Below are 12,811 nucleotides of genomic sequence, written 5' to 3' on the forward strand. Positions count from 1 at the left end.
AGGACTCTTGCTACGGGCATGGCTCAGTGGTTATGCACCGCCCGCTGTTGTTTTCGTTGTCACTCATTGTGCAAAAGAATATATGTATAAAAAAAAATACAACAAAGCAAAGAGTGTGAGTGAGAGAGAGAGAGATAGAGAGAGAGCGGGAGAGAGCACAACTTTTCTGTATGACATTTTTGGGTTTACGCTTTTGCGTAGCCACTCAACTGCGAAGAGCACAAAAGATGCCCGATTGCATTTGAGTGTGGGAGGCAGCGGCGGTGGCTCAGTGGTTGGGTGGTTGGGTGGCTGGTTAGCTTGGGACACGCGCAGCGAAGCTGAAATTTTGTATTAAACACTTTTGCAGTTTGTCGCCAAGATTTTAGCTCGAGGCTTGGAAGATCGTCTCGTTTTATAATACACGTAATTTTAATTAAGTTCTATCACTAATGAGCAGACTCTGCTCACACACACACGCCCTCCTCCTCTGTCTCTCCCGCTTCCTCCCTCTATCTGTCTCTCTTTTTGCTTGCACGCTTCATTTAACAGCCGCACAGCCCTTTGACTGCCCCGACTGACTTGCTGATAGACAAGAACACGTGTAGGCAACACCTTTTCAATTTGTTCCCACCTTTTTATTCATATTTCCATTCAATAGACTGAATAGCATTTTGCACGGTTCACTGAGCTCCCTTCATGTGTGTGTGTGTGTGTGTGTGCTGGCTGCTTTGCATACTAATCAGCATCAGTGTGTAGCCATGTATTTATTTATTGGCTTTTTAAGTGCTCCTCGGTTGATTTGTGGCCAAGAATTTGATGCCATTTTGACTGCCAACAAGTATCGAAGTTTTTAAGCAGATCTCTGCTTCGTGGGAGCGCAAACTTTAGCAAGTAGCAAAGTTTACGGATTAAGGATATAGGAATACTTTATGACAAGGATAATCAATATAAAAATACAAGTTTTTACGAGTATAAATAAAACATCACGTAGTCTAGCTCTTATCAATGTAACATACTCAAAATCTATCGAGATGAATAACATTACGTATTACGTATGCTTTGGAATGATAGACAATATAAATTAAATGGAAATTTTTTAGCAGATAAAAATTAGCTCATATATTAACTTTATGCTCAGTTTTCAGCCTATTTCAATTTACTCAAACTGAGTCATATTCCCTACTTATGCCAATAACATTTCCCATTTTGGCTCGCTCAACGCTTTCCTAATATTATCGAAAGAAAAGACGGCATTAAAGGAACAGCTGAAATTTTTAATTTTAATTTTAATTTTGATGCACATGGAACTGTAAATCATTTTTAACATTTTTTTTTTGTAAACACAAAATTCCACATACTTTTCGAACAGACCCTGAAGATATATTACACACTTAGGAATATTAATATAATCTAATAAGTATAAGATAAAGAAATCATTGAATGCAAGAATAAAAAATTTATATATCCTTTGGATACATACAGAGAAAACTGTTCAGACTTAGTCTTAAGACTTCTTTTTTTAAGCTAAAAAAACTTTAACTTTTATTAAAAATATTTTAATATGTACTTTGCTAGCTCACAACTTCAGATTCGCTTTGCAACTCTTAAATTTGATTATTTTTCTTCTTTAAAAATAAAACTATCATATGAAAATGAAAATAATTTTTATCAAATAAACTCATAATGTGTTAGCCCATTACAGTTTTAGTTATTATATATGATATTTCAGTACTTAATTATGATATTTTATTTATATTATCGTAGCTCACCTTGTGATTGTGTGGAGCTGTGGGAGCCCCACGACGATTTGTACGAGGAATCTGCAACAGAAGAGAAATTGCCAACGGTTAGAAAGAGGTAAGGGAAATGGAAAAGCTATGAATATGATGTGAAAATGCAACTATGTAAATGCTAAGCTCGTTAGATAACTATGACTAGATATTTATTATTTATTTACTTGGATTCCATGTGGGATTGCCCATCACCGTTGGCCGGCTGGATTCACACATCGCCCACTCACCTGCGAAGAGCATTGAGAAATTGCTGAAGCTGCCTGTGGATCTCGACAAATAATCGGCGGATGATTTAATGTCCAGCATTGTGGATGGCAGCGACGCCGATTGCCGGCGGTGCAGCTGCTCCTTAGCTTCTTCCTCAACTAACACAAATGAGTGCCGAAATACACACGCACACTCAAATAAACAAACTCACACGCACACGCACACACACACGCACGCACACACTGGCCTGTCTAGTCAAGTGTTTGTTGTCCAATTGCCAATTTAATTTATTTAAAAAAAAGTCAAAACGCGCGCGCGCTCCGGAAAACGGAACGGGAACGGGAACGGGAAAGGGAAAAGTGACGATCGGAACCGGTTACCGTTACCGGACACCTTCACTTCCGGGGCCGAAGCTAAACCCAAAATGCACTTTAGACACTGCTTTATATATCTCTATATATATATATGTATGTATGTATGTATGTGTGTCAATCACGGTGTTTGTCTTCAGCTTTATGCACATATATACACATATACGCTTATAGATATCGCGTATACGCAGCGTAAATCACTTTCAGATGTGTTTGACTGCTGAAAACTGTGCGTCCGATCTGTGGCACGGCAGCGTAACAATTGATTCCATTCCGTCGTCAAATCGCGCATATCCTGGCATATCCTGGCACTGCCAGCCAGCCAGCCTGCAAGCCAGGCAGCCAGCCAGCCAGGCAGCAGCGAGTCGAACAACCCCCTCGAACGAAAGGCGCAGGCTCGGCCAGTCGCATTGTGGGGGTGGTTGGGTGGTGGGTGGTTGCTGCTACTGCCACTGCTGCAGCTTTTGTGTATCTATCTGTCTGGCCTGCTGCTGTGCGTGTGCGTGTGTGTTGCTGACTCTGTTTGACGTGAGCGTCGCTGCTGTTGTCCTTTATGCTCGCCAGGATATACTTAGGCTATAATCCACACCAAAAGGCAGCCACCCCTTTTCCGCTCAAGCACCAATCAGCGTTGAGACAAGGTGTGGCCTAGCTCTCACTAACACATGCACACACTCACTCACTCACTCTCGCTCTCTCTCACACACAAACACATATGCACACGCTTAAGTGAAAGCTTTTGCAAATGTGTTTTTTTTTTTTGGCAAACATTTATACTTTTAAGTTATATTAGAAACTTCTACTATCGATTATCTACTACCGCCCTCCCCCCTCTCTCTTTACATCTCTTTTACGTTCTCTATCCCTCTCTCTTTTTGGTAGGTCAGCCCACGCGCGCTCTCTCTCACTCTGTCTCTCCCTCTCTCTCTCGCTTGCTCTCTGAGGCTCCACTATGCTAGTGCTGCCTCGCTCTGTGGCGTTGTCCCTCTGCTGCTGCTGCTGCGACGGCGTCGGCTCCACTGAGAAGTGGCGTTGCCTTTTTAGTGGGTGACACGAAGCAACAAGGACGGATGTATTATCCACTTCCTTTTTCCTTCCACCAAACACAAGGATATTACCGTTTCGTCGCTCGCCCACATTGCGACTACACCCACAAATCCAACTTGGAGAAATTCAAGTGGGCGTGGGTGTGCATGCGTCTGTCTGTGTATGTGCCTATGTGTGTGTGTGTGTGTGTGCGTGTGTGTATGAGTGGGTGGCTCGCTGGGCTACACCTGAATACAATGCCAGCTGGCTCAGCTGGTGTGAGTGTTGGCCATTCAAACCGCTTGCCAGGAGCTTGTGGCACAAATCGACAATTGTGTTGTTGCGCCGCTGATTGCACAGTCTGCGCTGGCTGCGACGCTCACTGCGCTGCTGGCAGCAACGTCAGCTGCGCTTTAGCTCAAGTGCAATTTTACTTGCTGCCTTTCACAGCTCCGCTTCCAGCTATGCAAAATAACTGATATAGACACACACACACACACACACATGCATACATACGCACCCACACACCCACTGTCCTTTGCCTGGCTTAATTAATTTTGGAGTTCATTGAAATTGTTTTTATTTTCCATTTTCTTTCTCTTTCTCTTTCTCTTTTTCCACTCTGTTCTTTCAGTTGCAAAACTCATTTCAGCTTTTTGCTAATCTAGCCGCTGGCCTCGCCTCGCCTCCACTGCTGCTAGGTGGGTGGCTAATTCACAGGCGTTAACATACAAATTGCAGCTGCTCACACACACACACGCACGCACACACTTACACATGCATGTGAACAGCGAAAGCTTTTGATAGTTTTTTATTTTTTTTTTTTTTTTTTGTGTGCTGCTAAAAACAAATTTCGCTTTTTCGCAAAAAGTTGGCAACTCAAGGCAATGTGTATCCTCATGAGTGTGTGTGTGTATGCGAGTGTATATGTGTGCGTGTGTGTGTGCTGCCTTGCTTTGACAAGCAGTTATTTAATAAAACTTATCTGGAGAACGGCTTCAACTTTTGGCTTGATGGCAGCCATTTAACATCTGAGCTGCACTTGAGACAAGCGAGGGGCGCTCAAGCAATTGGGAAAAAAAACTAGAGAAATTGTAGAAAAAAATAAAAAATAAAATACATTTTGATTTCCCATTTTCAATGGGTTCAGGGTATTAAAATTCAATTTATAATTAAAATATGATAAATGAACAAGAAAATTAAAATGAAAGTTATATATTATTTTATTTTATTTTTATTTAATTTTATTTTTTTTAATTTTTAAGTATTTATTATTTTTATACTAAAATTAAAAAATACAAATCTTTTTAATAATATATTAAAATTAAAAAATACAAATAAATGTTGTAGTTCAGTCGCCCAAACTGAAAGTTAAATTTTATATTAAAATAATTTTTAGATAATAAAAATATAAAGAACTAAAATTATCAATATTTTACAGAAAAATTTTATAATTATAAAAATTTGATAATAATTTAAATGAATGTTTAATAATATATCTGAATATTTTTAAGCCGAAGACATTTGTATATATACAGACAGGCATACATAAAGATTGACAGACATATTGACTTTGTGCCGGGCAGGCATAGTCTAAAACTAATATACTCTTTTCACTGCCTGAACGAGTATAAGGCTTTTGCAGCTCTTCCTTTCGAAATGGTCTATTTAAGTCTCTTAGACTTTTTATATACTAAATATAAATCATACTCTTTAAGCTTCCCTCGTAACTAAATACGTTTGTCTACAAGTGCGTGTGTGTGTGTGTAAGTGTGTATGTGCGAACTCTTGCTAATGGAATCTAAAATGGCTAAATAGCAATTTGCTGTTCTTGGCAGGCAAAGGCAAAGGCGTAGCCGGGAGCCGTCTGAAGTAGACCAAATCCAGTTAAGTTGGCTAAAATGTTTGCGCCAACTGTATGTGCGTGTGAATGGGTGACTGTGTAGGTGTGTGCGTGTGTGTGTGTGTTGGCTGTGCGAAATTTAGCTGGTATTTTAATTGCATTCATTATGTAATTTCATTTTCACGCTCTGTGGCGAAAACTTTAAATTAATTTCTTTTGTGGCGCTGTTTCCGCCATTTTGCATGCAAAGCCAAAGCCCGTGCCGTGCCGCCCCTCCTCCTCCCTCTCTCGCGCACTGACGTCGCGGTTGCTAAGTCGCCAAAAGTGCCACGCCCTCACGGTGTGGTGCGGGTCGAGGCGCTCTAATGCGTCATCTTAAGGCCAACCACCAGCGCCACAACTACGTCGAATGCATCGAAGGTTCGTGTTCCATTTGTTTGTGTGCAGCCAGAAGAAGTCAGCGGAGCGTCAAGACAAACATGACATGAAAATAGTGGGGGAAGGACAGGACAGGGCAGAGCGGGGGGCAGGGTGGTGCAGCGGCTGGCAAAGGTTGCTTGACAGTCAGCATATTGTCTGACTGGGGCAACCACCAACATTTGCAGTTAATAAGAAACGCAATCAACGCTGCGATTTGTTTTCTCAAGCTCAATAAAGCAACAGAGCGAAAGAGAGAGAGAGAGTGACAGAGAGACGTGTGGGAGGGAGGTAGAGAGGCAGAGTGAGATTGTAGCTAATATTACGCGCCTGTGTCTATGCAACAAAAACAAACTGCCTACAATAACAACAGCAAGGCGCTGTGCACGTGGCCTGTAATGACGTATGAATGATATAACACGCGACGGCACGTGGCCAACTGGACGACTGCCTGACTGACTGAGAGCGCTGCCTTTCCCTGCCTAGCCAAGTCGAGCCGAGCCCAGCCCAGCCCAGCCCAGCGGGCATGACAGGACGCGTTCTGCAGCTGGCCAGGACCATGGGCCGCACACTTGGAGTGATTGCTCCTTTCTTTGGCCAGCGTCGCAGCGACGACTGCTCATTTGGCCTGCAGCGTGATTTATTTTTTTTTTTTCGCGCTGGTCGAAAATTGCGTATTATTCCAATAGGTAGTATAACGGGATATGTGTATGGAATATATGAATAATATGACTTGTTATTATAATAATATATGCGCAGCTTTATGGGAATTACAACTACTTTGACTCTGACTCTAACTTTGACTTGGACTCTGACTCTGATTCTGATTCTGACTCTGAGTCTGATTCTGACTCTGACTTTGATTCTGACTTTGACTTTGATTCTGTTTTTGACTCTGACTCTGACTCTTACCCTGAATGTAATTCGGACTCTGACTGTGAGTCTGATTCTGACTCTGATTCTGTTTTTGGCTCTGACTCTGACTCTGAGTCTGACTCTGACTCTGACTCTGACTCTGTTTTTGACTCTGATTCTGACTCTGACTCTGATTCGGATTCTGATTTTGATTATGCACAGCATAGAAAGAAATGGTTACATACATATGTCATTTTTCTAATCAAAGGGGCGGTAACCTCTATAAAAATACCATAAATACCATAAATCAGCGATGAATGGACTTTCAATAATAGCGAATGTTAAGTAAAGGGGCGAAGCCATATCAATGGAAGCTGAGCATTAGAAGAATGCTATTGTTATCGAAGAAACTGTTGGAGCAGGGGGTAGTAATGGATACATTTGTGCAGCAGATTTGTAAGGGATACATGAGATATAGGATAAAATGTTAACACAATTGAATATAATAATAATGGACTATTAAATACGGTTATTATAATATAGAAATATTAAAACTCTTAGCATTGTCTGAAGAAAACAAATTTTTCTTATATATTTATATATTTCTTTTTTTCATACAATTTCTCAGACCACCCTCGCAGATACAGCCTGAAAGAAATACTCCACGTTGCTAGACATTTCTCTACCATCCTACTTAAATAGTTTTCAATACCAAAAGACAGACTGAACTTTACTTTTTACGGCACTGTATGTCACAACTGTTAGCTGTGAGAAATTTCTGCATAGTTCTTAAAATATTTACTTGACAAATACAATTAAGTTATCAAACTGTTATCAAAACTTCCCACAGAAGCCAAAAGTGAAAATTGTAATGAAAACAAATTAGGAAAACACGAAACCCAAAGAGACAATAAAAAAGGAAAAGCATATTGTTAGTGTACCTTTTTTTTTTTTTTTTTTTGGTTGTCTATGCAAACAATGGGTGCTATAATTGCGCAATTGAAACTGGCTGGGAAAGGCGGTGGGTGTGGTGCGAGGGGTGGTTGAGCGGTGACTGTTGCGTGGTGTGTGGTGCGTGGTACGCGACTCCGATTACCGTCGGTTAACTGCGGCGTTTGACTTGAAGTTGAATGTTTCACCTTTTTTTTTCGTTTTTGAAAGCTAACATATTCACACGCCAAATCTAGAGAAGGGACTCAAGGGCCAGTTGACAAGCAACAGCAAACAAACAATTAACAGACAACCTACACAGGGCAGGGGCAGAGAGAGGGTGCTGCAGGCAACAAGGGGTTGAGCTGAGGTTGAGGTTGAGGTTCACGTTCACATTCACGTTCACGTGGCATTGCAGTCATAAATAACAGCGCGGCTTGACTCGTGCGACTGTCAATTGGCCCGATTGACTTTTAGGCCATTATTTAGCTCTCACGCTAGCCAGCCCAGTCGCAAAGACCCACTCCCAATCCCATTCGCAATCCCAGTCGCTCAGTCTATTAGAGCTTGAGAAAAGTGAGCCACAAATAGAAATAAAAAGTGCAACACACAATAAATTGCTAAAGTCGTAGCTCATAAATTCAATTGACAACTAAATTGCAGTCCGCTTTTGGCCAACCGGAGACGCTTCGACACGGCCACCTCCGGCTCTGGCTGCGCTCCGTTTCCGGCGGTAGGTGCAAACGACAACGTTGCCAGAGTGCGAGCCGCAGTCGTCGCCGTCGCCGTCGTCGTCGTCGCTGCCGCCATCCTCATCGTCGCCGTCGTCGTCGCCGTCGTCGTCGTTTCTAAACTTTGCAAGTGCGCGTGATTTTTGATATTTCATGTCGGAAGCGGGTCATTTTCAGCGGCATAAATCACAATGGGCCCGCAGCGGAAACGACCTGTTGCCGTACCTTCTCTCTTACACACACTCTCTCTCTCTCTTTCTCTCTCTGTCTCTCTGTCCCTAACTCTCTTTCACTCTCGAGCATTGCACCTCTCTCCCTATCTGCTTCTACCTATGTTTCTCGAACAGTTTTTTTGTATTCTTCATATGGTATATTCTACATACTAGGTATAAGAGTTTGCTGTGTATGCAAGCGGAATGCTACAGGCTATAAAGTATATATGTATTTGTATATATTTATATTAACGAAAATAAAGATAAGCGTAATAATAAAAATGTAAAAAATGTAAATAATTATATTAATAATATTACTAAAGATAAATGTAAAGATAATTACGATGATAATATTTATGATACTGATAATAATACTAACTTAGTAAGGATAATAAAGAAAACTGTACTTATTAATGATAATAATAATGGAATTAATTAATAATTAATAACTAGACAAACTGTAATGATGACAATGACAATGAGAAAGATCATAATTTTTAATGATGATAATAAAAGTGATAATAATAGATAAATTAAGACTAATAATTTTAGAAGAATGCCAATTGACAATATGTTCATAATAAGCAGAAAGATAAAATAATTAACAATTACGACCATGATTAAGAGGACAATTGCAATGCCAATAATTAACTCGTTCTAATGCCAATCAACTCTTAAAAGAAAAGGTATCTCCCAGTCAAGCCTTGCCGATCCACTTGACTTTTAATTGATTTTTAAGTTTTTTTCTTACGTAGCCGTTGCCTTAAGCAAATTGTTTTTATCGCAGGGCGAAATCAACTGCACAACTAAATTAGCAACATTTTCCAGCTTGTTGCCGTCATCGACATTACTATCGACAACTACAACAAGCAGTTCGGGAGGGAGAGGGAGCGCGTGGAGCGGGTGGCCATAACAATAACAACAATGAATTGATTTATGAGCAACTCGTGCAGCTCAACAAATCTCAGGGGGTTGCCATAATGACTATGCTGGGAGTTAAGTGAACCGCGAAAAGGGCCATGAATAAAAATATTTGGACATCAATAGAAGCGCGCACACAGACACGCACACACACACTCACACATGCGAATGTACAGCGACACGTAGCATGGGAAAAAGTTTTTCGAGCGCTTGAACTTTTGTAAACCAGGCCAAGTCATGCTCAAAAAAATAAAAAAAAATATTTTGAAAAATAGGAGCGGTTGATGGGGCATTGTCTAGCAGCGAGTGTGCAGTCCTGTGAGAGGTCCTTGCCAAATTTTAAGCACTCTAATTTATGTCTAAGCCCAGACGATTAGCATACAATTATCAAGAAACAGTTCGCATGAGCAAAAAGTGAAATAAAGACAAAAAGTAAAGCTACAGACAATTTGTGAACAGCGATCGATACTCTGAATCTACATATACGAACCCACATATACCAAAAAGTTATGTCAGCTAGGCATTTACTAATGTCTGGATTATGCATTGTATATAGCCAACTCTTCTGCTTCTTCTGTTTGCTGCCATATCAAGATATCTAATATTTAGGCAAATGCTTTTCTCTCTATATATACATTTTTACCTCAAAATGAATAAACTTAGCTATAAAGCGAGATACTAGATAATAATAATGATATGAGACTGAGGCAGATGTATGAACTGAATGGACGGACTGATACACTGACAGAGAAAGTATCGAACGGATAGTTGGCCATGGCTAGATGGACTCAATGCATTACCCTGATCAAATATATTAATAACTTATTAGTCGACCTCCTTCTCCTGCACTTTTAACAAAGTCTGGCTATTCAAATATATTATTTAAAGTATTCATTTTGTATTTAATAATTTAAACATTTGATCATTAGTACTTTTCTCAGACTACCCTCGCTACAGCTACAGCTACAGCTTATTGATGTTAATCAAGATATGGGCTTTATGTCAGAGTCGCTTCCTACTGTCTGTTACACACACATTGGCGCCAAACCTTTACGGCCCGCCTTATCCACTGCATTCATGGCGAGGCTTCATTCCATTTCTTTTTTATACATTTCATTTTTTGTAGCATTTAAAAAATATGAAGCGCATAAATTGAAGGCGCAGCGCGTTAGCGCGCGAAGCTGTCAAAAAGGACGCGAGGCAGAAGAAGAAGAAGAAGAAGAAGCAGAAGCAGAAGCAGAGCTCGCTGGCGCTACGGCTGCCAGTGTTGCCAACTGTCGCACAGTTGGCACAGGCAAACATTTTCAATTTATTTTCACAGCCTGAAACAATTACGAAAGCACAAGCTAAAAAAAAAAAAATAAAAAATAAAAAAATCACAGAACGAACAGAATTACAAACTGTGCGCAAATGAAATCAGAAATTAAATTTCAAGTGAGCAAAACATACGGCGCCAAGGGGAAGAAGGGAAAGAGGGAGGGGGAGGGGGGAGGGGTTGGCGACAGGGGTTGGGTTTTGGTGTTTCACAATGTGACAACGTGTCGCAGCTTTGTGGGCGTTATCCGTTATATGTGTGTGGGTGTGGCAGCACCCGCTGAGTGTTAAGCGCCTGGATGGGGGTCTAATGTTCAGAGATTATGAGATTACGTTGGAATATTTGATGAGAGATGCGCGATAGGCGAATGTCAAAATGCTCGAGTACTTGAAATTATTTCATTAAATGGAATTAGAAAATATATACTATATTTCATATTTACACTATGACTATTGCAGTTGTAATTATATTTGCGCTTTCGTGAAATGAGAAATATGAGAGATATTCATATATCTTCACATAGAAGAAGCGCTACATTTTATCTGTAGACTATATTTTTCAGTATTAATTACGGTAAGATAAACTAAAGTCAATTCTTTTCAACTGAACATCATAGGAGTGCTCTCGAGCATGCTTTACGCATAATTTAAAAATATAAATATGTACAAATTACAAAATAAATATATTCAAATATATGCTTAATAAAATAAATTTATGAAAAGTATTTCACTTTGACAACAAATATACGCAGCTTCATTAGAGACAATCAAAGAAGTTGTAATTGTCATTAAACTTCTTCTATATATCTCTCGCCCTCTCCCAAGCTCCCTTTTCAGAACTTTTGCCATTCTCCAATCTCTGTCTCTATGCTTCTAAGTATCTTTCTTTCTCTCTCTCTCTCTGTCGCTCTTTCTTATTTTCGCTATCTCTCTCTTTCTCTCTCATTCCTTCCCTCCATTGAGACTTCTCTTTCATTCTATCTTAACATTCATTTTCTGCTTCTGCTTATTTCTGTTTTCTTTTCTCGATCCTTGCCTATGTGTCTCTATCTTTCTCTTCCTCTCTCTCCCTCTCTTAATTTCTCTTTCTCTCTTTCTTAGTCTCTGTGCTTCTCTCTCTTTTCAATCTACCTTATTAGCACCTTTTCAATACGGTCCCTCTTTCACTCCCCCATCCCTACTCCTTTTACCTCATAAATATTTTAATTAATTAAGCAATAATCGCAGGCAATACAAATAATCACAGTTTATTTTTTTATCTAACCCAAAATGAAGTGCGCCACTTCTCAGTTGCCAATGCTAAATCAGTATATCTCACACTTTCGATTGAGCTACCAGCTACCCTTCTGCTGCACCCCTCACCCCATCCCTCTTTAGCTACGCTGTCAACGACGCGTGCGCCCTAATGCGCTTCACATAACATTTTGATCATTTTATGATCTGTCGATTAGCCTCATTGTTGTTGAGTTCATCCCCCTCTCCACCCGCTCACCCTCTGCTCATCCAGCTATCTATGCCAATGGGGTTGCCTTCCGTGTGACTGTCACTGTGACTGTGTGTGTTTGTGTGTGTGTTGTTGGCAACACGCTTAATAGGATTAGCGCTGAAGAGCACTTAAGAGTCAAATTATCAACGGCTGGCAGCGCTGGCGCTGCCCAAATTGTTTTGACTGTTGCGTTTTGTATGTTTACAGTGGCCATAGACTATGACGATTGTTTGCCCAACTTTCCCACAAGGCTGTCAAGCGCCGGCTCGAGATTACTGCAGATTGCAGGCATCAAAGTCAAGTGGTGCTTGCAATAGAGACATTACGGTAAGCCTCATTGTTCCCAATAGTTCACATGAGACCGGCCTTGACCATGGGTGCATGAAAGGTAGTCTATTGCATGATGAAATATGCTTGACTAGGTGGAACTTACGGACAGTGAATTACAGGAACTGTTTAAGCACTAAATGGAGGCAGACATAAGTTTTTATTTGATTTACAATGCATAAATCAAGCACTGTACATCACTGTGAATTTATATACCTTTTACAATACTTAAGACTTTTCAACACTATATTACAAAATACCGTTTATATCATTTTATTGCTCTGATTAAAAAAGCTGGCAGTACTGCAGATAATGCCGAATAGTAATTGATTAACTGATAATTGATTTTCATTTACTTTAATTTAATTTAATTTCAATAATTTGCTAGTACAGTCT

At 40.2% G+C, this 12,811-nt stretch overlaps 1 protein-coding gene across 2 annotated transcripts in view; it reads right to left on the minus strand.

Moving 5' to 3' along the window:
* The window catches only part of Ets65A (DNA-binding protein D-ETS-3), a 34,161-nt gene that overhangs the window by 13,513 nt on the left and 7,837 nt on the right, over positions 1 to 12,811 (minus strand). Inside the window, exons 1-2 of one of the 2 annotated variants that reach the window (XM_018008657.2) lie at positions 2,003 to 4,387; positions 1,752 to 1,802 (exon numbers count right to left, since the gene is read on the minus strand). In XM_018008657.2, coding sequence (XP_017864146.1) covers positions 1,752 to 1,802; positions 2,003 to 2,081 — 130 coding nt within the window. In that variant the 5' untranslated portion in view covers positions 2,082 to 4,387. Of the gene's footprint in view, positions 1 to 1,751; positions 1,803 to 2,002; positions 4,388 to 12,811 lie in introns of those variants that run through there. The other variant, XM_089467709.1, reaches the window with a different exon arrangement.

Source organism: Drosophila arizonae, chromosome 4 (genome assembly GCF_054131065.1).
Source record: "Drosophila arizonae isolate 15081-1271.41 chromosome 4, UAZ_ARI_1.0, whole genome shotgun sequence".
NCBI lineage: Eukaryota > Metazoa > Arthropoda > Insecta > Diptera > Drosophilidae > Drosophila > Drosophila arizonae.